Source organism: Ranitomeya variabilis, chromosome 3 (assembly GCF_051348905.1).
Source record: "Ranitomeya variabilis isolate aRanVar5 chromosome 3, aRanVar5.hap1, whole genome shotgun sequence".
In the NCBI taxonomy this organism is placed as follows: domain Eukaryota; kingdom Metazoa; phylum Chordata; class Amphibia; order Anura; family Dendrobatidae; genus Ranitomeya; species Ranitomeya variabilis.
In genome coordinates this window covers 216018152-216043895 of record NC_135234.1, presented here as the reverse complement: position 1 = coordinate 216043895, position 25744 = coordinate 216018152, and the positions used below count along the sequence as shown (strand labels likewise).

The following is a 25744-nucleotide window of genomic DNA, read 5'->3' as shown; positions in this document are numbered from 1 at the left end:
ATGTGCGATAATATCAGAGGAGAGAGAAATTAAATGGGAAATTGGACTTTTTTTTGCGGGCGCCGTTATTCCGTTAAAAGCAGCGATCGCAAAAGTGGGGTCGGTGAAAACCAACCCAAATCATGTTCTCTGGGGTCTCAGTTACCCCCGATAGCTGAGACCCTGGAGAAATTCCGACTCTGTGGGGTGCTATACATTCATTACTCAAAAAATGGCACTGTGGCATAAGTACCTTTAATTAGCGCCGTTAAAAGGCGTATCGGCGGTCGTTAAGTGGTTAAACAGGGACTTTATTAAAGCTATTTGAAGTAATGGAGAAACTCAGTTAAACGGAATTGAAACTTGCCTCAATATGCGATATAAATGCAGGCTTGGCCTGGCCCACAGGAGAACAGGAGAATCCTATGGTGGGCACCTATACAAGAGTGGGCCACCATCCTCTTATATGAGCAGTACTTGGCACAATATACTTGAATCACTATGTATAGACAAAGGCGGCGTTTTATTCATTTACCAATCTACCTAGCTAATTGTTATATAAATTTGTTATTGAGGATAATGTCACATTTTACCTGTAGTTGAAAAGTGGGGCCCTAGACGTGGTTACTGATGGGCCCTTTGGACCCCATTCGAACCCTGCATATATATATGTCACATGCCTGGCTTGAGTACATTGACCATCTCAGGTACTGAGCCCAAACTGTACATTGCAAATACCACCTGCTATGATCAAGCCGAGCTCTGATCACTGCTATTAATCCCTTAAATGCTGCTGTCAATCTCTAACAGCAGCACTTAAAGAACGCAGTCACGGGGCACAACTTTCCAGGCATCAATTGGCCCCCTCAACATAATCACTGGGTTATGATTGGCTGCAATGGCAGCTAGATGCCTGCTGAATGCCCCATAGCCTTCCATGTCGGTATTCACATGAAGCCCCAAACCGCGATTTTAGCTACATTCTGAAACACAGCTCTATCGCAATATATAGAACAAGTAATCAGATGATCGCAGGTTTAATTCCCATGAAGAGACTAATAAAAATATGAAAAAAAGTTTTAAAAATAGAAAAAAATTATAATTTGGATTGCCCCTATAATTGCTGCTACTGTTACAGTCCTATCTGTCAAAATATAAATTTCGAAATATTGTAAAGCAAAAAAAATTTGAGATTGCCAGAATTGCTCTTTTTAGGTCACAGCATCACCTTCCAAAAACTGCAATAAAAGCAATTACAATTTTCATATGCATGAAATAAAATATTATCAATAAAAGCAGCAGCTCACCATGCAAAAAAAAATCCTTACACAGCTCTATTGATGGAGAAATAAAAAAAAGTTACAGGTCTCACAAAATATCAACACAAACCCTTTTTTTATTTTTTTTTTTACAAATTTCTGAAATTTAAGTGAAATTGTGTTTATCTGAAAAATCACTTTGGCAGATCATTTGTACGGCACAATGAAGTTATTAAAAAAAGAAAACGATATCGGAATTATGTTTTATTCCCCATTTTATTGCAGTTGGAATTTTTTTCCCATTTTTCGGTACATTATATGTTAAACCTGTCAACACACTTCATGAAGAAAAACATCACAGGATGTTTTGAGCTATAAATACAATCATAATAGTACTGTGATGATTATAGCTGAGGACATAAGACTGAGAACAGTCGCAAGAAACCAATAGCAAAACACAAAAACAACACGACTAAAAAAACTCCAAAAATATTTAAATTAATTCAACATTATATTTTATTAAGGAAAACAGGTAAGGATGAAAAAAAGGAAAAGGAGGGGGTACAACAACTAGCACATGCCAGAAATGGACGCTCAGCAAGACATGTAATGATATGAAAGGCTAGGAAAATAACGATATTCAGTATATCTATTGCACTAATGCCACCTAGCCTAACTTAATACCAACCCAGCACAAGAAAAAATAAATAGGTAGAAGACATGACACACTAAGGTGGCATATTACCCGTATTTATGACCAGGAGATGTCCAGGAGCGTCCTCCCCGACGCGCGTTTCGGCGCTGTAGCCTTTCTCAAGGGCCTTGAGAAAGGCTACAGCGCCGAAACGCGCGTCGGGGAGGACGCTCCTGGACATCTCCTGGTCATAAATACGGGTAATATGCCACCTTAGTGTGTCATGTCTTCTACCTATTTATTTTTTCTTGTGCTGGGTTGGTATTAAGTTAGGCTAGGTGGCATTAGTGCAATAGATATACTGAATATCGTTATTTTCCTAGCCTTTCATATCATTACATGTCTTGCTGAGCGTCCATTTCTGGCATGTGCTAGTTGTTGTACCCCCTCCTTTTCCTTTTTTTCATCCTTACCTGTTTTCCTTAATAAAATATAATGTTGAATTAATTTAAATATTTTTGGAGTTTTTTTAGTCGTGTTGTTTGTTTTTTTTTTTTTTTTTTTTTTAAATATGTTAAACCTGTAGGTACAGAAATGCTATACAAAAAGACAACTATGATGCTGAAGCACAGATTTATGGTCAAACATTATATAATTTATGGCCAAATATTAATATTGACTATTGATGAAATTCCATTATGTTTTATATTATGAAGGTCATAATCATTTGTTTTATCGAATTTGATAGATCTGTATTTTAGTTGGCAATCCGCGAGCCACAATTTGGCACACAAATTGTATATTTCTAATATTTCCTGTCTCCAATTTGGGGTAGGGGTATCTGATTTTCAGCCTTTGTAGCACAAAGGCTACAGTTAATAGATTAGTTTAATTTTTTGACGAAAGATGCATTCATTATTAATACTAATTAAGGTTGGTGCATCACTTGAGATGATATTACGCATCAACTACAGAAGAAATTCAGATGAAACTTGAGTCTGGCTAAATAATAAATCCTCCATACAGAAGAAGCCTAAATAAAGCATGTTATTACAAATGCTTGAGAAATGACTACTCTCTAAAACGTGTGTATCTATAGCATGTCAACAAATGTAAGTACATAAAATCATATCATACAGTGCAAACATATCAGAAAATATTAAAGATTGAATTAACACCATGTAAAAAAGAGGTTTATATCTGAAAATGAAGAATGTAACATTTACTATAATGACTCGGGAATAAAAATAAATTGAGATGAATCAACAGACCACATATTTGGAACATAATTTACATACGACACATGTGAGCATCAAATGCCATTTACTAGAAGAAGAGTGATGATGACATTCGGGGCGGAAACAGGAAACAATAGGCTGAATATATAATAGGACAATGGACCTTGGCAATTTGTATCATTGTTTGCTTTTGTGAAGAATATTGCTTATCTAAGAAAAGATGAAGCCTTATTCCTTGTTGCTGGTGTTCGTTTTATTTTCCTGCAAGAGTGTGAGGAGTCAAAGTGGAGATGTGGAAGGAAGCTGTCAACGCGTTCTGCACATATTCCCTGCCAAGCTCCGAGATCTCAGATCCACATTCCAGAAAGTCAAGAACTTCTTCGTAAGTATTCGAATACAATAACTTAAACCCGCTCTTATGTTCCTCCATGGATGGTGTATTTTATGTTATGTGTTTTCTTTATATTTGTCTTAAAGCAGAAGATTTTTAATAATAAGTAAATTGCAAAGCTACTTGCTTTTACCATCAGTCTGCAAATTTACCCAGGTATAAAGATGAGACATCCCATAGAAGTTATCACTTTTGGCATTTTTCTTTTTAATCCATTTTTTATATTTTCCTTTCCTTATAACATGAAAACTTTGTCCTTCATAGCATACTTTTTGGTCTATAAGGAGAAATGGTAGAGCATGTTCTGGTTGTACCAAGAAGCCACTCTGCCTAGGTCCAGTCTATTTAGAATAGAGTTATGGTTTTATGGTCAATTCATGCCCCAAGTTGATAAAAGACTACCCACAGCAAACCAGTTATATCATGTGCAGTTATTAGCATGCAAAACACATCCTGGTAAATATTGTTATATTTATTATGCTTGCCTATATAGCTCAACATATTTGCGGTTATTAAAGCACCACTTCAGTTTTTTTATTTTTTTTGTTTTAGTGCTGGAGTGGTGCTGCTAATCTAAGTTCCCTGACCTTAATATTATACTTATCAGCCTGCGCCTTCAGCTCTTCCCGATGTCTCTCTGGTTCCGACCCAGAACCTTATAACCACAACTTCTGACTAAAAGTCAGAGATAACGGTCACAAGCTCTTAACGCAAGCCTATGGGAGCCTTGTTCTGGCTTTCATAGACTGACATTGGCTTTGTGACTTCTGGATCACCCAGTAAATACTGGAGCTGTCTGGCAGGTCACAATCTGCGACGGGAACACAAGAAGATGGTGGCTGGTAAGCATAATACCAGGGGCAGGGAATTTGGCTTAGTAGCACCATCCTACCAGCAAAATAATAGTAAAAAAAAACAACGTTGGAGAGGTGCTTTAACAGACGTTATTAGATATACCGGTATTTATAAAATGCATTATTATGTACATGGCTGGATGTAATGCTGCTCCTCTCTTACCTCTGTGATCCTATCTACATGGATGTAGTGCTGCTCCTCTCTTACCTCTACCGTCCTATTTACATAGATGTAGTGCTGCTCCTCGCTTACCTCTACCGTCCTATTTACATAGATGTAGTGCTGCTCCTCGCTTACCTCTATGATTTTATCTACATAGATGTAATGCTGCTCCTCTCTTACCTCTACCATCCTATCTACGTAGATGTAGTGCTGCTCCTTCTTTACCTTTATGATTCTATCTACATAGATATAATGCTGCTTCTCTCTCTCTTACCTCTACCATCCTTTTTACGTAGATGTAGTGCTGCTCCTCGCTTACCTCTATAATCCTAGCTACGTAAATATAATGCTGCTACTCTCTTAACTTTGTGATCCTGCACACAACATGGTGATTATAAGCTGCTCCTGTCTCACCTTTGTCCTGATAATTATGTGGAGGGTTTACTACTCCTCTCTTCCTTACATGCACATAAAGAGAGGTATACAGCTGTAATGCTGCTCCTTTATCGCCTCCATGAACCTACAGACAGTTACCGTATGTGGATGCAATGCTTCTCTCTTACCTGTAGCCACATTTCCTTAGATCTTCTCTTAACTACTGAATTTTAATATGTGACATGTTAAGTTAATCAGTGAAAGGAGGAAGATACAGAAAATACTGAAGTGGTCAGCCACCTTCCATTTGTGTATATATAGATATTTCTTAATAAAATTCTCATGTAGATGGTGAGTCACATAACCAGAGTGCTCTACATAAAGGATGTAACCTCACTTAACATTTGCATCTTGCCAATTCTCTTTCCAAACTGTTACAAAACATTACCCCCACGTCCAAAATATGAGATCACTAGGGTCTAGTACTTATGTAAGCTATAGACTGCCTTCTTACCTCAGCATTTTATGGAAGCAGGCACCATGAAATATCCTTCAAAACGCCTTTGTAAATCCATTGCATTGCACTAGATGACAGAATTTTTAGATATCTCTAGAAGAGATAGTGGTTTGTGTCTTAACATGTTCCTGGATTTCATTGAGTTTGGCAGTGCTCCTAAAACTACACATGAAGTAATGCTAATTTAGTCAACTAAACAAGCTACAAACATGACTGAAAGCAGTAGTGGAGGAAATACTCGTTTTCTCACTATGACAGTACTTCTCACACAGACGAGCATTGTTGTAGCGTGATCTCACGGTGACTCATAGCTATCGAATATTCACTTCTTCACATCATAGGTTCAATGTTGATAATGTTTTCACATAAAACTTAAAGAGAACTTGTCCTCAAATGACTATTAACCTGCAGATCCGGAGTTAATCTTCAGATAATAGCCCTCTAAAGCTACCTGTCCGCCGCACTAAAAGCCGTCTATAGTCACTACTAAGTATTTAGTGAGCGGCGGCTGTAGGCACAACCCCAGCACATTGACTGACAGCCATCCCTGCACTATTATGCTGTGTCAGTCAGTACTGGGGCATGCCTACAACTGAGTGGTGACTGAAGCTGCGCCAATACAGCTCTATGACTGAAAGTCAAAGGCCGCCAGGAGGAATAAAGTTAATTTCCTCCTGATAGCTGGGCTTTCAGTGCAGTGGTCAGCAAGCTTTAGAACACTATTAACCTGCAGAACACTATTTGACTACAGATTGACCCCATATCTGCAGGTTAGCAGCGTTTGGGGATAAGACAGGTTCCCATTAAACTGGCCCTCCCATCTAGAATGAAATTTTCACTGTATGTATAGTGTATGGTCAACATATCTGATGGTCCTTGGGAATGACGGTTCTGCATTGCGAAATTCTGCTATGCCTTCTGCTTCTCTTCATGCTAAAAAGACTAAAACATGTCACAACATCACTTAAAGGGTCAAATAGGTTATTAGTAAATCAATCCAAAAGAAATGTATCATGGTGTTAAGTAATGCTAAACTCATACCTTCTTCAAAACCTCTGAGATCCATGATTGTAGCCAGGCTAGAGGACTCTGATGGGCCTAGCCAACCCTGGGACTCTTGTGATCCTTACTATTCACTAGTCTACTGTGGGGGTCATAAAGTTCATGGTTCAAATACAAAGATTACATTTCCCAATAATCCCTTGAATGCTCAATTTCTAATGTTGATGCCTCTACTTTATTGTAAAGCAATATGGCAGAATTAATTTACTTGACTTAAATACAGTCTATCATAAATATGTTTCTATCAAACGTATTTAGTGTTTTTTTTTATCTTTTAGCAAATGAAAGATAATGCCCTTGACACAATATTACTTGAAAAGGATTTGCTGGATGACTTTAAGGTAAAGTAGCTTATTAAAATTAAAATGTATTACATCTATTTTAACTTCGGAAACCCTTCACCACAATCCATGATAGGACATATTTAGCTGCTTTTCATAACAGTCCACTTTAGCTGGAGCTGCTTCTAAATGTTAGCAAAGAGCGAGACGTTGTTACAGAGACTTTTTCTGATTGCTTTTTGTAGTTGGGTAGGAATTTTCTAAATAATAAGGGATTTTGCCTTCTTATGGATCAACACTATAGGATTATAGAGGTCTTCATAGACATGTTTTTTAACCATATCAGCTATGTACCTATATAAATTGACTTCTACAATATCCCACTCTCAGCTCCATAAATGTCAGAGATTTGCAAATGAATATGTAAAAGAATTTATCAGGGGTTTTGTATCTGTTTTTGTAGCCAACATTTTAAGGCAAAATGTGCAACTTTTTCATCTAAAGATGTGCTAAATGTATGAAACACTGATAAATGTGACTCAAATATTGGCAATGCGGCCACAAGCAAAAAAAAAAATTAATTCCAAAAATTCTTATCCTGATGAATGTCATCCAAAATTTGAAATTTTTTTGCATTTTATACTCTTGGCAGACAAGAAATTTATGCTAACATCCCCTCACTTTCTTTTGCAGAGTTCAATTGGTTGCCAAACTGTATCTGAAATGATTCGCTTCTACTTGGATGATGTCCTACCACTTGCAAAAGGTTACCAAAATGATGTGAAGTCCAATGTTCATTTCATGAAGGACAAGCTGATAGACCTGAAGCAGACTATAAAACGCTGTGTGAGTATATGGAACGTATAGAAATATCAGATAGAGGCAAAAAAAAATATTTCCACTTGTTAATAATTGCCATTTTGCTCAGATGTTATCCGGGTATCTTGGGCGTGCTCATATATTATGTTCTAGTCACTGCGGCTGCATGATTTGCAGATGTTAGACAGCCTGAACACGTGGGGATTGCTTGTTTGTTAAATAATCCCCACATGTGTTCAGGCTGTCTCACAGCCACAAATCATGCAGCCGCAGGGACTAGAACATAATATACGAGCACGCCCAAGATACCCAGATAACACCCGAGCGTGCTCGGAAGAGACATTATCCGAGAACATTTGCTCATCACCGGTGACCGCCCATTCTCACTGCTAAAACTGGAGAATTCTTCAGTCACTCTAACTTTACTTTTCAGCCATGCAAACCGTTTCATTGGATCGGTTAGGTCCCTAATAGGGTACAATATTTTTGACAGTAAAATTAACTAAATATCTATGGAATTTTAAAATTCAAAATTCAAATATTAGAGAAAACCAGATGAATTATGAGAAAAAAAAATCCATTGAATTCAATGGCTTCCCAGAATGTTGTCAGATTTTGTGAGCTAAAACGTTTTACAGCAGAAAACAAACATTCATTATAAAAAGATATTTCTTGGAACTGATGAGGCTGGTGTGTTTACTTTGAAAAATCATGTGAGAATATCTATATAATAATTTATGTAAATTTAAGCTCAAACTCCTCCCATGTAGCCTGATTGACGGCTTCAGATTGTCCCTCCTCCGTGCTGCCGCTGAGATCTGACACTGCTCAGTACAAGCTGTTAGTCAGGTTCGGTGTGTGAATACACGTGGAGTCAGGAGCCTTCAACTCTTCATTTTATTATAATATTTATAAACCCATTCTGACATAGGTACATGGATTTTGAAGCTAAGTTCTCTAGCTTCATCAGGTCTAAGAGATCAATTTAAAGGGAATCTATCTCCAAGTTTTTTTCTGTCACATCTGAGAGCAGCATGATGAAGAGGCAAATACCATAATTCCAATGAAGTGTGAACTACTGGGCTGCTTGATGTAGTTTTGATTAAATCACTTTTTTTATCTGTTGCATCTCTGTATAACCCTGCCCATTCCACTGATATTAGCTTTCTGTTTACACTGTGCATAGTCAGAAAGCTGTCAAATAGTGGTGGGGACAGGGTTATGCAGAGCTTGTGCATAAGCAGGACTACCTGGCATCAGGTTTACTAGTCCCCTAGTGATAATCTTCTGCTGACATAGATGCTATCAAAACTACAGCAAGCAGCCCAGTAAGTGACACATCACTGGAATCAGGGTCAGAACAGCATTTATTAAAGAGAGTTCTGGTGGATTTCTTGAATTTGCTTCATAGTGTAGAACACCTTAAATTGTGCAAGCACCACAGCTAAACAGTTGCTCTTTTATCATGTTATACTCTCACAACATGATATTTATAGTCTGTATTATTTTATTCTCTTACAGCAACATTTTCTTCCGTGTGACAGAAAAAGCAAAGCTGTACAACAAATAAAGAAAAAGTATAATACGGTATGTGTGCCTGTGTGTTTCCTTTCAGTTGTTGCTATAATAGAAAAGTTTGCAAACAAATCTAGCATATTTATAAGGGGAATACCAGTTGTGGTAATTAACATAAATTCACTCTTTAAAAAAAAAAAAAAGAAAAGAAAAGTTGAAAATCTTTCCTGGTCACATAATGAAGCCATAGCGGCATGGCTTGGTTTAATTTCACTTAGCAAGGCCATCTCTTAGGCCGGTTTCACACGGCCTGGAAAAAACGGTACCATAGATATCCATGTCTGTGTGTGTAATAAGTGTGGCACACGTGTGGCAGTCGTGTGTCGCCCGTGTACCGCATCAGCACCACACACACTAGCGGCAGGCAAGCAGCGGTACAGGTAGCGCTTTTCTCCAGCGCTGGGTGCTGAAGACAGCTTTCATCATTCTCCCCTGCTCTGCTGGTGATCAGCGCGAGCAGGGGAAAATAATGAGAGTTGTATTCAAATGATAACAATGACTGCAGGCGGTGGCTGATGGGACTATTACTTCTATCAGCCTACACCTGCTGCCGCTAATAACAGTGACAGCAGGGGGACCGCTGATGGGAGTATTCATCACCTGCCGCCTGCACTATAAATAAATAAATACATTTTAAAAACAAGGTGGATTTCCCTGTATTTTCTATAACCAGCCTTGCTAAAGCAGACAGCTGAGAGCTGGTACTCTCAGACTGGTTGGGGGGACTATGGATATAGACCCCCCAACCTAAGAATAGCAGTCCGCAGCTGCCCAGAAAAGGCACATTTATTACATGCCCCAATTCTGGCGCTTTGCCCGTCTCTTCCCACTTGCCTTGTAGCAGTGGCAAGTGGGATTCATATTTGTGGGGTTGATGTCACCTTTGTATTGTCAGGTGACATCAAGCCCACAGTTTAGTAATGGAGAGGCGTCTAAAAGATGCCACTCCATTGCTAATCCTATAGTTATATGGTAACTAAAGACACAGCCAGTATAAAGTCTTTTATTAGAAATAAAACAAAACACAGTTTTCAGTTTTTATTAAAAAATAGCAAACACAGTTGTACTCACCTAATGTCTAATTCCACTGAGTCACTCGTCTCCTGTAATAAAACATAAATAAAAAAAACCAATATCCCTCACCTGTCCGTCATTCTGTCCCACACTGTAATCCAAGTCTGGGGGATAAATAGTTTTCAAAATGGACGGTGCCAAGATCCAGCATCATTGACCAGTGGTGCCATCATGGAGGTTAACACCAGTCAGTGAGGCTGCGTTCCCAGCCAGGCTGAACTGAGGTGACCTCGGCAATATAGGAAGAAGCCACTGAGTTCACCACAATTAAGCAGTTCACACCGGCAGGGAATGCAGCCTCACTGACCGGCGGTAACCAAGATGATGTCACCACTGGTCAATGATGCTGCATTCACAGCAGCTCATTCACCAGTGGTTCTCAGCCTGGATGGTGGCATCTTGGCATCGTCCTGATTTAAAACTATTTATCCCACAGACATGGGTTACGGCATGGGACAGAACGACGGACAGGTAAGGGATATTGCTGTTTTTTTATATTTTTATTACAAGAGACTAGGGATTCAGTGCAAATAGGCATTAGGTGTGTTTTATTTCTAATAAAGTACTTTATACCTGCTATGTCTTTATTTACCATACAACTGTAGGATTAGTAATGGATACGTGTCTTTTAGATGCCTCTTCATTACAATGCAACGATACAAAGGTGACATCAACCCCACAAATATGAACCCCACTTGCCAACCCTACAGGGCAAGTGGGAATAGCCGGGTAATGCGCCAGAATTGGCTCATCTAATAGATCTGCCTTTTCTGGGCTGCTGCGGGCTGCGATTTTTAGGCTGGGGGTCAATATCCATGGCCCCTTACCAGCCTGAGAATACCAGCCACCAGCTTTCAGCTTTAGCAAGGCTGATTGTCAAAAATGGGGGGTACCCCACACCGCTTTTTTAAATTATTTATTTAAATAATTAAAAAAAACAGGGTGGGGGACCTTCTATTCTTGATAACCAGCCTTGCTAATGCTGACAGCTGAGGGTTGTAGTCCCCAACTGTCAGTTTTGCCTGGCTAGTTATAGAAAATACAGGGGAACCCACACCATTTTTTAAAAAATTTATTTATTTATTTATAGCGCAGGCAGTGGGTGATGAATACTCACAACAGCCACCCCCTGCTGTCACTATTATTAGAGGCAGCAGGTGTAGGCTGATGGAGTAATAGTTCCATCAGCCGCTTGCTGCCATTGTTATCACTTGAATACAACCCTCATCCTCCCCTGCTCACGCTGATCGCCGGCAGAGCAGGGGAGAATGAGGAGAGTCATCTTCAGCACCACATGTACCTGAGACACTGACCTGTGAAACAGGCCTTACAATAAGCCACGTGCCAGAGTGACCAGCACATGATCAGGGTTGATTTTCAGAATCTGGAAGCAAGCGATGAAGGTTCCTAATAGACTGGCAGCTAATAACTTGAAAACTTAAAGGAATTGATACTCAAAATAAACATGCACATTCTCAAATTGCACAACTTTCCATTATACAAAAAATAACATTTGTATTTACATAAAACCTCCGTAAGTAATTAAAGGGTAAAACAGATTGCCTATTCACTGACAGAGCGAGAAACTACATTTCCTGCTTGAATAAAAGGGCAAGGTGTCTTTGTGTGTTAAGCAATGTTCCAAGCTGATATATTTCCTGTTCGAACTTCTACTAACATCGCTTTTGAAGAAGTTTGTTGGTCTAGGAAAATGCTAATTGCGCAGTATATAGGGAATATATAGGGAAGGAACAATAGTAATTATAGCTGTGTTAGCATACAGGAAAGGGACTGCTGCCCAATCAGTTGTGGTGACATAGAATGTATGTACAAGGCATAAATATATATGCAATGTGTACAATATATACTATATTTATAGATGAATATATATATATATATATATATATATATATATACAGCCGTGCTCAAAAGTTTACATACCCAGGCAGAATTTTTGCTTTCTTGGCCCTTTTTCAGAAAATATGATTGATAACACCAAAACTTTTTCTCCACTCATGGTTGGGTGAAGCCATTTATTGTCAAACTACTATGGTTTCTCTTTTTAAAATCCTAATGATAACCTAAAACATCCAAATGACCCTGATCAAAAGTTTACATACCCTGGTGATTTTGACCTGATAACATGCACAGAAGTTGACACAAATGGATTTGAATGGCTACTAAAGGTAACATCCTCTCGTGATCTTTTTGCTTGTAATCAGTGTGTGTGCATAAAAGCTGAGTGAGTTTCTGGAATCCAGACAGACTCTTGCATCCTTCATCCAGCCATTAATGTTTCCGGATTGTGAATCATGAGGAAAGCAAAAGAATTGTCAACGTATCTACGAGAAAAGGTAGTTGAACTGTATAAAACAGGAAAGGGATACAAAAAGATATCCAAGGAATTGATAAAGCCAGTCAGCAGCGTTCAAACTGTGATTAACAAATGGAAGATCAGGGGCTCTGTAAAAACAAAACCAGGGTCAGGTAGACCAGCAAAAATGTCGTCCACAACTGCCATGAAATTGTTTGGGATGCAAAGAAAAACCCACAAATAACATCAGTTGAAATACAGGACTCTCTGCAAACTAGCGGTGTGGCTGTTTCAAGATGAACAATAAGGAGGCACTTGCAGAAGAATGGGCTACATGGTCGAGTCGCCAGAAGAAAGCCATTGTGCAAATGCCACAAAGTATATCTCCTACAATACGCAAAACAGCACAGAGACAAGCCTCAAACTTCTGGAACAAGGGAATTTGGAGTGATGAAACCAAAATTTAACTTTTTGTCCATAACCGTTAAGGTTACATTCAACAAGGCCTATGATGAAAGGAACACTACTGTAAAGCACGGAGGTGGATTGCTGATGTTTTAGGGATGTGTGAGCTACAAAGGCACAGGAAACTTGGACAAAGTTGAAGGAAAAATGAATGCAATCATCAACTGGAACCTGCGCATGGGATGTAGTTAGACGTTTCAACATGACAACGATCCAAAGCACAAGGCCAAGTCAACCTGTCATTGGCTACAGCAGAACAAAGTGAAGGTTCTGGAGTGGCCATCTCAGTCTCTTGACCTCAATATCATTGAGCCACTCTGGGGAGATCTTTAGCAGTTCATGATAAACAGCCCAGGAATTTACAGGAACTGGAGGCTTTTTGCCAAGAAGAGTGGGCAGCTTTACTATCTGAGAAAATAAAGAACCTCATCCACAATAACCACAAAAGACTTCAAGCTGTCAATGATGTTAGAGGGGGCAATACACGGTATTAAGAAATGGGGTATGTAAAGTTTTGATCAGGGTCATGTGGATGTTTTGGGTTGTCATTATGATTTAAAAAGAGAAAACACAGTAGTTTGACAATAAATGGCTTCACCCAACCAATAACCATGAGTGGAGAAAAAGCTTTGGTGTTGTGATTCATACTCTCTGAAGAAAGCAAAAATTCTGCCTGGGTATGTCAACTTTTGAGCACAACGGTATATATATATATATATATATATATATATATATATATATATATATATATATATATATATATATATATATATATATATATATACATATATATATATATATATATACATATATATATATATATATATATATATACACGCTATACCTCTGAATTATTGCAGAATATAAATATCAATAAATATATATATAGTGCATGCGCACACACACATAGACATATTTATATATTCTGTAATAATTCTGAAGTATATGATAAGTGTCATGAACTAAGAATGATTCATGAGGTTACATGTGATAACTGACTTCACCGTAATTTACTATCCATTACACAAGTGCCGCCATCTATGTATGACATCAACTATTTCACTGCAATTACACAATCTATGTAAACATGACAACAATGTCGTATTTTGAGAGTTTCTAGATAGAAATTTTGAAGATGTGACTTATCTGTAGTAGTGATCGTAGTTATATTAATAGTTGTAATAGTAGTGTTTGCAGTGGTAACAGTTGTTTTAGTAGTAATAGTAACTGTGGTGAATTAATTATTTAGCATATGTTGTAATTCTAGTAGTAGTTTTTGTAGCAGCAATAGTTGTGGAAGTTACTGTAATTGTAGTAAATTGTAGTAGTAATGTAGTATTTGCAGTTGCAGGAATAGTGATAATTGATTTAGTAGTTACTATAGTTGCAGCAGTTTTAGTAATAGTGATTTAAGTTTTACAGTAGTAGTAACAGTAATAGTTTTTACTAGTGATAGTAATTATAGTAGTAGTTTATGTAGTAGTAGTGATACTTTTTTTTATTAATAATAGTAGTAGTTTTAGCAGTAGTATTAATAGTAGTAGTAATAATAGTTATTTTAGTAGTAATAGTAATTGCAGTAGTAGTAGTAGAAGCAACAATTGATTTAGTAGTAATAGTAATTGTAGTTTTAATTGTAATAGATTTAATACTAGTTGTATTAATAGTAGTTTTTGTAGTACGTTTAGTAGTTAAATTAATAGTAGTAGTGATAATGTTTTATTAGTAATAGTAGTAGTTTTAGTAGTAGTACAAGTAATAATAGTTATTTTAGTAGTAATAGTAATTGCAGTAGTAGTAGTAATAGTAGCAGAAGCAATAATTGTTGTTTTAGTAGTAATAATAATTGTCATAGTTTTAGTGGTGATAGCAGTAGTAATAATATTAGTTGTTTTAGTAGTAATAGTAATTGTGACAGTAAACGTTTTTGTAGTAGCAGTTTTAATAGTAATAGATGTAGGAGTACTAGTAGTAGTAATAGTAGTTTTTGTAGTAACTTTAGTAGTACAATTAATGGTGGTAGTCGTTTTTGTAGTAGTGATACTGTTTTATTAGTAATAATAGTAGTTTTAGCTGTAGCATTAGTAATGTTAGTAATGGTAGAAAATAGTTATTTTAGTTGTAATAGTAATTGCAGTAGTCTTAGTAGCAGTAATAATAATTGATATTTTAGCGGTAAAAGTAATTGTAGTTTTAGTTTTGGGTAGTAGTAGTTCTAATAATACACCTTCAGTATTTGGTCAGTATTTTACCTCAGTATTTGTAGCCAAAACCAGGAAAGGAACAATCAGAGGAAAAGTATAATAGAAACACGTCACCACTTCTGTACTTGTCACCCACTCCTGGTTTTGTTTTACAAATAATGATGTAAAATACTGAACGTGTGAACGTGGCCTTATAGTACAGTAGTTTTTGCAGCAATTTTAGCAGTGAAATGAATTGTTGCTCAAGTAGTTTGTGTTGTACTAATTTTAGTAGTAGTAGTAGTAATAGTTGTTTCACTAGTAACAGTAATTGTAGTTGTATTAGTAATAGTAGTAGTTAACTGGTCAACATCCACAATATATTAACATAATAGTCATCGTTTAACATGTTTCTTATTCTCCTAACTTACAGTTAAAGGAACAAGGGATCTACAAAGCTGTTGGGGAATTTGACATCTTTATTGATTACATTGAAGAATATCTGATGACCAGAAAGAAGTATTAGAATTCACTTGGCATCATCTGTATTTTTCTTTTACTGTATTACATTTTTTCCTCTTCTGAAAATGGTGAACATTCCTAATGGTGAATTTTCTTCCTCCATTTATACATATTGTACTTTGAAAATTAATTTTCCATTTGTGTATCTGACTTACTGAATAAAAACAAAAGCTTGAAGAGTTGTGAGAGTATCTCAAGTATCATTGCCTCAACATGTTGTAAAATGTAACTTGGGATATGCTCACAGTCATTAAATTAACATTGCTGTTATTACATTTAAAGGGATTCTAGTACCAGGTTTTTGCTCTATAATCTGAGAGCAGTATCATGTAGGGGCAGAGCTCCTGATTCCAGGAATATGTCATTTACTGTACTGTTGGCTGAATATTCAATAAAATCAGTGTTTATCACCATGATATTATCACTAGAGGACTCGTTGTCTTGCGCCATGTAGTCCACGTGCTCTGTGTAACTTCTTTCCACACTGATTGGCACTTTCTGCCTTTGCACAGTATACCCAGAAAGCTGCCAATCAGTGGTGTGGGAGGGGTTATACAGAGCTCAACATTTGAAGAACTGGCAGAGAAAGCAGTGATTTTATCAACACTGCACCATGCAACACAGTAAGTGGCACACTGCTGGAATCAGGGTTTCTGCCCTCACAGCATGCTGCTCTCATATTTCATAACAAAAACCTGATGACAAACTCCTTTTCGCTGGTGGTTTATCAGCGGTCTCAGTCATTGGACTCCCATTGAGCAGAGGATTAGCACCTATTCTGTGGATAGGTGATTAATTGTTCCGGTGGGCTAAAGTTCAGAGACATAGATGCATAAATGAAGGACAGAATAAGCTTTGTCAGCTTCAGAGGAACAAACGAAGATCATTCTGTTGAATGTGAAATACTGTATATCTCCAATAATTAGGGAGGCTGATTTTTGATCATGTTGATTATTTTCATGATGCTATATGCTGCAAATCCTCAATTCTACAAAAATTGGGGGTCTTATGACTTGCAAGTTGCTATAAATTTCATGTGTTATTGCTATATTGGTTATGTTTGCTACTATGACTATATTTAATTGATACCATTGTATCATCTTGTACTGTATTTTTCTTCTAAGCATCTTTTTGAGCTGTGTCCTTGATTTTTGTTGTTCCTGGAAAAGCTCCTGGTGAATATAATGAAAAATCCATAGACCTACATTCACCAGATGGAGGCAAATGTATAGCTGTGCTAATTCTATTCAACAGAAAAAGTGGCTGATCTCACTGCATGGCATCCATCACAGCCTACCCCTAAGGACACGTTCACATGTTCAGTATTTGACCAGTATTTTACATCAGTTTTTGTAAGCCAAGCTCAGCAGAGGAAAAATGTAAGAGACTCATGGGCACCACTTCTGTATTTTTCACCCCCTCCTGGTCTTGGCTTACAAATACTGACCTAAAATACTGGCCAAATACTGAATGTGTGAACTTGGCCTAAAACTTATTCTCCAGGAGCTTGCCCACAGTATATGAAAAAGGAAAACAAAATCAAAGACCCGATTCATCAGAACCTTTACGCCCAAAAAGCTTTGAAAAGTCACAAAATGTTGGCCCAATTTCCTCTAGTTTCTCCAAGCTCAACCAAAATGGGCTGAGTTGGGGCAAGAAAGGGGCGCCACAGCTTCTATAATTCATGACAAAATGTGGCATTCCCTGTGCCACAAATATCACTCCTGTCAATGACAGGAGTAAGGTTCTTGGCTTCGCACATAGAGGTGCACACCAATTGTCAACACTCCAGATTCATGAAGAGGCATGCACCTTTTCACAAATCAGGAGCGTCTGACTCTATCACGCCTACTCATCAAGACTGGCAAAAAAATCCCCAGTCTTAATGAAACGGGGTGAAAGTGTGAAACGTATTTTTTTTAATAGCATTGTCTTATATAAAGGTACTAATTTTTCTTCTCATAGAAATCCAGCAAAACATATTGAATTTTTGCTGCAATGCTCTTTCAAAAAAAGGATAAACCTAGCTCTCTGCCATAAAGAATGAAGCGATCCCATAGGCCCACCTCTGTTCCAGTCATACAAGGGCTATTCAGAGTCCCCTTTTACGAAATCCACAGCCTTTTTCTCAGGATTACTGGGAATTCAATTAATTTTAGCATAATTTGGCAAACGATTTCATTTTGTATATAAGTGTCCCTCTAAAAGAGCTGAGATGCTAGAATTGTGATACGTGGTGTATGTTACATTTTCCTAACATATAAATAGGATTTAATGTTAATTAGAAGATGCGATCATTTATAACTCTGTTTACAATGATTGGATTAGGCAGTTCTTTCTATAGCATTTTTTGACATGTACATGTTAATATGTTTGCGAGACAAAGTTACATTTTTGGTAGAGTGCTTCTGTTTTAAAGGACAACTGAGGATCTTATACATTTCATAGATAAAAACAAAAATACCTCTGTTTAAGTTATGTTTTTGTAAGTTATGATTTAGCTATTGTTTTATAACTTGTTAATATGATATATTTTTGTAATAAAAATGTTTTAAAAAATCACTTTGGCTCTTTCTTAGATTATTCTTTTTTTAGACAGATATACATTGATTTACTTTGTTATATTGTATACTTTTAGACTGCAAAATTTCACCAAATCTCTCTGTCACTTACAGAATATCAAAATTTAGAGCAAGATTGGCTTCTATTTTAAATATGTATTTTGCTCAAATTCTGAAATATGGCTCATGTCAACAAAGGTTGTATTTATAGTTTTGCAAAGGAGAATAGGAGGGCAGTAGTGTCGGAGAGTCATTTCTAACGGACAAGCCGTGAGCCAGAGTAGTCAAGGAGTCCGAGGTCAAGAGCCAGGAGGGTACATCATAAATAGAGGGAAGAGACAAAGGGTAGTCAGGTATCGGTCCAGAGTCATAATTCTAAAGTCGGAGTGAGTCAAGGAAAAAGGGGTAATACAAACAGGTAGTCAATAGGTAAATCCAGGGTCCGGCAACAGAAGATCAGAATGTTATAACTCAGAGCACAAACACAAGAAGACAAACCACACAGAGCTAAAAGCTATGCCTAGGACAGACAGCTTAGTTAAGTAGCTGGGTAATCCCTTGAAACAAGGAACACCTGAATGAAACTTAGCACCTCCCAGTCCTAGATTGGATAGCCAAGCTGTCAATCAAAATACAGAGCTCACTATGCCTCTGCACTGGACTGGACAACCAACCTCTCAGTCACTGTGTCCAAAGACACACTGAGAGGTGGAATAGTGACAGCAGTTAAATGAGTAATACTTAAGCCCTGGTGGTTGATCAGGGTCCAGAGAATATTCCCCCAATTCATCGTTTGCATTTTTTAAGACACTTTTTATTCTTCTGAGGAAAAATATTCAAAATGGTGCACTTGATTGAATTTTGGGCAAAACTGGTCATAATTTTTGTGCTTAACCTTTTTTGTGACTTTTTAGCAAAAAAAAAGTCACTTGTTTTGCAAAATGGTGAAAAAATGTTTTGGCGTACGTAAAATTACTGCAGGGTTGACTGAAGTATATTTTCAACAACTTGTCTCTACCTTTTGAAAACTTGCAAATGCTGAATCAGGCAAAAACATCTGGAAAACCCAAATTCCATCCACAATGGTGAACATAAAAAAAAGAAGGCAGACACATACCAAATAGACTTAACCCCTTAGTGAGAGCCAATTTGGTACTTAATGACCGAGCCAATTTTTACAATTCTGACCACTGTCACTTTATGAGGTTATAATTCTGGAACGCTTAAACGGATCCCGCTGATTCTCAGATTATTTTTTTGTGACATATTGTACTTCATGTTAGTTGTAACATTTCTTCGATATTACTTGCGATTATTTATGGAAAAAAAACAGAAATATGGCGAAAATTTTTAAAATTTTGCAATTTTCAAACTTTGAATTTTTATGCCCTTAAATCAGAGCGATATGTCACACAAAATAGTTAATAAATAACATTTCCCACATGTCTACTTTACATCAGCACAATTTTGGAAACAACATTTTTTTGGTATGAAGTTATAAGTTGACCAGCGATTTCTCAATCCGCAGCGTGTGCACATAGCCTTAAAGTCACTTTAAGGGGTGTACATGACAGAAAATACCCAAACTTGACACCATTCTAAAAACTACGCCCCTCAAGGTGCTCAAAAACACATTCAATAAGTTTATTAACCCTTTACGTGCTTCACAGGAACTGAAACTATATGGAAGGAAAAAATGAACATTTAACTTTTTTTGCAAACATTTTATTTCAGAACCAATTTTTTTTATTTTCACAAGTGTAAAAATAGAAAATGAACAACAGAATTTGTTGTGCAATTTCTCCTGAATACGCCGATACCCCATATGTGGGGTAACCCACTGTTTGGGCGCACCGCAGAGCTTGGAAGAGAAGGAGCGCCATTTGACTTTTTCAATGCAGAATTGGCTGGAATTGAGATCGGACGCCATGTCGCGTTTGGAGAGCCCCTGATGTGCCTAAACGGTGAAAAAAAACCACAAGTGACCCCATTTTGGAAAATAGACCCATTAAGGAACTTATCTAGATGTTTGGTGAGCACTTTGAACCCCCAAGTGCTTCACAGAAATTTATAACGTAGAGCCGTGAAAATAAAAAATGATTTTTTTTCCACAAAAATGATTTTTTAGCCCCCAATTGTTTTTAGTTTTGCAAGGGTAACAGGAGAAACTGGACCCCAAAAGTTGTTGTCCAATTAGTCCAGAGTACGCTGATGCCCCATATGTGGGGGTAAACCGCTGTTTGGCTGCACGGCAAAGCTCAGAAGGGACGGAGCACCATTTGACTTTTTGAGCGCAAAATTGGCTATCGCGTTTGGAGACCCCCTGATGTACCTAAACTGTGGAAACCCCCAATTCTAACCCTAATCCCAACCCGATCGATAATCCTAATCACAACCCTAACCATAACCCTAATCACAACACTAACCCCAAAACACCCCTAACCCTAATCCCAACCCTAACCATAACCCTAATCAAAACCTTAAGCCCAACACACCCCTAATCCTAATTTCAACCGTAACCTCAAACCTAACCCTAATCCCAACCCTAATCCCAATACACCCCTAGCCCTAATCCCAAACCTAACCCTAATCCCAAACCTAACCCTAATCTCAAACCTAACCCTAATGCCAACCCTAACCCTAATGCCAACCCTAACCCTAATCCAATACCTAATCCCAACCCTAACCCTAATCCCAACTCTAACCCTAACTTTAGTCCCAATTCTAGCCCTAAACCTAACTTTAGCCCCAACCCTAACCCCAACTTTAGCCCAACTCAGTTTAGCCCAACTGTAACCCTAATTGGAAAATGGAAATACATACTTTTTTTTATTTTATTATTTTTCCTAACTAAGGGGGTGATAAAGGGGGGGTTATTTACTATTCTTTTTATTTTGATCACTGTGATAGGACCAAAATGAAACAAGAGGAAGAATTTTCCTCTGCCGGCCTGCAGATCACGGCGGGCGCACTGCGCATCCCGCTGTTTTCTTACCAGAAGAAGAAGCCGGCGGCCAGGAGGGGAAGCAGGAGGACCCAAGGACACCGGTAAGTATGACAGGGTCCCCAATCCCCCTATTTCTCTGTCCTCTGATGTGCGACCACATCAGAGGACAGAGAATGACACATCGCACTTTTTTTTTGCGTTCCTTGGTAAACTGTTAATACCGGCGATCCCAAAACAGGGGTCGGTAAAAACCGACCCCGATCATGTTCTTTGGGGTCTCGGCTACCCCCGGCAACCGAGACCCCAGAGAAAATCTGACTCTGGGGGGCGCTATACACTTTTTCCACAGTGTCGTTAATTAACGGCGCTGTGTTTTAAGTATCCTTAGCTACCACTGTTAAAAGGCGTATCGGCGGTCGCTAAGGGGTTAAAAAGGCTCAAAATAAAAGAAATAATGTAAATTTAAAACAGTTGAAAAACATAAAAAAAGACAAATAAGGGAAAAATGCAATAACAAATGAAGTTCCATGTGTCAAATGAAAAAAAAACTATTATAAAGTTTCAAATATCTCAAATAATTCTGGTTTCGCATTCTCCTGAAATAAAATCTTGGATTTACAATTTTTGGACAGTAATTTGTATAAAGTAATCTAATTCTCCCAGATTACAGTTTAGCATTCATTGTGGATGTTGGATTATATAACAGCCTATGCTAGATGCCTGTGTTGAGTGCTAAGGTTTGTTGACATGTGTACTGTATATTCCTTTCTAGACTGCACTATGTGACCTTTTGAGTTTGGTTTTGTCAGGTGTTCACTATAACCCTCCAATTTGTGAGATTAACAATTTAGTCTCCCATAATGTCTAAGTGTTCATGACACTGCTGATAGCACTTGCAACAGCAGCTAACAAAAACTGGATGTTTGTGCATGTCAACGAACTGTCAACTGCAACTAGAAGAAAGATGAACACAGCTTTGAATGGTTTGATAGGGTCCTCCTACTAGAGGGCAGGTAGGGTCGGAGGGCCTTAAAAGGATGGAAGAAGGGCCAGCCACCTTCTTACCAAATTAAGTATTTATGCCACTTGAATTCCACTGTTATCAGTGTTATATTCTGAACCGTACACAAATGTAATACCATATCGTTGGTGATATCTGTGGGTTACTGTTGATATTATTGTGGTGGAGATAACCCATGGCTGTATAAGTTGCTTCATTAGTAGTCAAATGCAATCATGCTATTCTGTGCCTATCACATGCCATGGATAGAGCTGTGCATGAACCTGTGACCCAATCACAGTCTGGAGCTAATCTACAAAGTCTTAAAGCAGCGGAGCCAGAAAGTATCCTGTCCATTGTAGTACAGATGTAGGTTGCTAGATAGAAAGTGAGGAGAGGGTTTAAGAGGGCCACAGTGGAGCATACAAAAAGCCTCTGTCAGGAAGCACTGTCAGTGAAAGGCTGGCAGCATCTCTTAAGAGAAGTTCTGCAGACAGGCTTTGCTATAGCCACTCTGTCTTGCTGTCTTGCAGATCCCAAGGGGTTGATATAAAGATGAGCACTGGCAGGTGTGGAGTGGACCGGCTGGTATACAGATGAGCACTGGCGGGTGTGAGCTGGACAGGCTGGTATACAGTGTAGATCGGTCCAGCTGAAATACATGGAGACAAGCAAGTACAGACAAATAGGTATGGACCAGATAACTGACTGATGGGCACTGGGGATCTGACAACTAGCAAGCATGCTAATGACTAAACACATTGCTCAGGTACCTCCATACAGGAATAGGTGCCTTAAATAGTAGGTGTCCCCCAGCTATTGGGAGGAGACACTTTAGGATAGTACATGCGGTCCTCTTAAGTGGGAGGGAGAGAGCACACGCTCTAAGCATAGTACTCGGGGATCTGCACGCAGTGTACATACACCGGGTAGCCACCAACAAGGAAGGAGGAGGAAGTGTGCGACGGTGGCCGCAGCTGTGAGTGAGCCAGATGTACCTGCCAGGGAAAAGGGACAGCTTGCAAGGACACCGGCAATACGGCAATGTCAGCTTGCCAAGCATCTTTAGCCCACACAAGGTTCCTAGCAAGTCCCTCTAACAAGTCCTCAATAAGAGAATGTGCTTCTCTCGCTTCTGGAGAAGTTGAGGTGGCGAAAGTTTGATCCACCTTTGCTGCACAAGAGATGCATCTAAAGCAAGCTGACCAAGAAGCAGAAAGAGCACACTTGCAAGCAAGTCAAGAAGTGGAGAGAACACACATGCAAGTATCTTTCATGGAAGCCGTGGAGTTTCCTGAATCTGAGAAATGCAGCAATGTACTCAGACCACATCTAGACCAACAAGATCCAGCACAAGACGCAGAACTGAAGAACTTGTTAATGGAGGTGCAGGTTGCTCAGGCAGAAGAAGATCTGCCAGATTTGGCATTCCTGGACACTGCCAGGGGTGTCAACCAAATTGTTCAAAAGCTTCCTTATAGCTTACAAGATGAGTGGGTCGCTCACAGTTATCATTATAAACAGATTCATGATGCACCATAGGCTATTAATGATGCCCATATTCTTACAGATAGCTCTGTAAACTGTGGCCTCTGTTCACACAGGATGCATTTTAGTTAGCACTGAGCAGCCCGCCTGATCTAAAGGCCCGGTCTCACATAGCGAGATCGCTAGCGAGATCGCTGCTGAGTCACTAGTTTTGTGACGCAACAGCGACCTCAGTAGCGATCTCACTATGTGTGACACGTACCAGCGATCAGGCCCCTGCTGCGAGATCGCTGGTCGTGTCGGAATGGCCTGGACCTTTTTTTGGTCGTTGAGGTCCCGCTGACATCGCTGAATCGGTGTGTGTGACACCGATCCAGCGATGTCTTCACTGGTAACCAGGGTAAACATCGGGTTACTAAGCGCAGGGCCGCGCTTAGTAACCCGATGTTTACCCTGGTTACCAGCGTAAATGTAAAAAAAACAAACAGTACATACTCACCATCTGTTGCCCGTCAGGTCCCTTGGCGTCTGCTTCCTGCTCTGACTGCCGCCGTAAAGTGAGAGCACAGCAGTGACGTCACCGCTGCGCTCTGCTCTCACTGTACGGCGGCACACAGTCAGAGCGGGAAGCGGACGGCAAGGGACCTGACGGGCAACAGATGGTGAGTATGTAGTGTTTGTTTTTTTTGGTAACCAGGGTAAACATCGGGTTACTAAGCGCGGCCCTGCGCTTAGTAACCCGATGTTTACCCTGGTTACCCGGGTGCTGCAGGGGGACTTCGGCATCGTTGAAGACAGTTTCAACGATGCCGAAGTCGTTCCCCTGATCGTTGGTCGCTGGAGAGAGCTGTCTGTGTGACAGCTCCCCAGCGACCACACAGCGACAAAACAGCGACGCTGCAGCGATCAGCATCGTTGTCTGTATCGCTGCAGCGTCGCTGTGTGAGACGGGGCCTTAAGAGTTTGGGTGTCATCAATAGGCTGTGAGCCAGATGCTCTGCATCTCCTGTGTGTGAACATTGCCGCATACAGACTGTATCGTTTTGTGCCCTGGTGTACCAAACGACCAATCCCTGATTGTAGACTGGCTGTCTTATTGGTATTACTGCACCTGTGTAGCCGCCATCTTTAATTGGGTCCACTGCGCCCTGTTAGTGCATTTGTTTTGAGGCCTGGGCAGATAAGCGTCTCTGCCTTTTTCTTGGTTTTTTTATAGATTTCTCGAGGATTTTCAAGTTCTCTTTGAGTGGTTTTGATGTTAGAGTAGGACTCACAAGCGTGAGGACCCGTGACGTGGGTTATGAGCTTCCGTATTTTGGCAAGAATATCAACTAATACCTCACATATATTGCTATATGTTTTTCCACTTTATATCTTTTCAGGGTGCTGTTGGGCCCAGATGGCTCTGTAAACTGTGGCCTCTGTTCACACAGGATGCATTTTAGTTAGCACTGGGCAGCCCGCCTTATCTAAGAGTATTAATAGGCTGTGAGCCAGATGCTCTGCATCTCCTGTGTGTGAACATTGCCATATACAGACTTTATATTTTTGTGCACTGGTGTACCAAACTGCCAATCCCTGATTGTAGGCTGGCTGTCTCATCGGTATTACTGCACCTGTGTAGCCGCCATCTTTAGTTGGGTCCACTGCGCCCTGTTAGTGCATTTGTTTTGAGGCCTGGGCAGGTAAGTGTCTGTTTTTTTCTTGGTGTTTTTTTTAAAAGAGTAAACTATTCCTCAGGCTAGTAGCAGAACTTGTTTGTTGCTTTCTCCAAAGGAGCCTAGCAGTGGCATCAGTTGATGCTAGGTGGGGAGTGTTCTGCCCATTAGGGCAAAAGATGAGGTTAAAATTACTGTTGTAGTAAGCTGTAATACTCTGTTATTGATGTCTAATGTGGTGATATCACCATCTGGTGACGCTTAGTTGTGTTACAAGTTGTTTTTCTGTAAAGTTCCTGGTGAAGCAGTCATTTTGTAAGAAGAAGTCTAGCAGGACAGCTGTGTAAAACTTTCTCCTGCATTATTTTACTAAAACTCCATTATC

At 39.1% G+C, this 25744-nt stretch overlaps 1 protein-coding gene and 1 long non-coding RNA gene across 3 annotated transcripts in view; one reads left to right on the top strand and one right to left on the bottom strand.

Moving 5' to 3' along the window:
• Window positions 1–5690, bottom strand: part of LOC143818082 (uncharacterized) — a 95326-nt gene extending 89636 nt beyond the window's left edge. Inside the window, exon 1 of the long non-coding RNA XR_013224298.1 lies at window positions 5408–5690. This is a non-coding gene — a long non-coding RNA (uncharacterized LOC143818082). The remainder of the gene's footprint in view (window positions 1–5407) is intronic.
• IL10 (interleukin 10) lies at window positions 3318–18220 on the top strand. Of its 2 annotated transcripts, XM_077299508.1 has the most exons (5): window positions 3318–3492; window positions 6751–6813; window positions 7447–7599; window positions 9094–9159; window positions 15617–18220. In XM_077299508.1, exons 1-5 carry the CDS (start codon window positions 3331–3333, stop codon window positions 15707–15709), a joined length of 537 nt encoding a protein of 178 aa, XP_077155623.1. In that variant the 5' UTR covers window positions 3318–3330; the 3' UTR covers window positions 15710–18220. The 2 variants fall into 2 exon arrangements, with proteins under 2 accessions (XP_077155623.1, XP_077155622.1); XM_077299507.1 differs by lacking the exon at window positions 15617–18220 and having other exon boundaries at window positions 9094–9488.
• Window positions 18221–25744: the final 7524 nt, after the last annotated feature.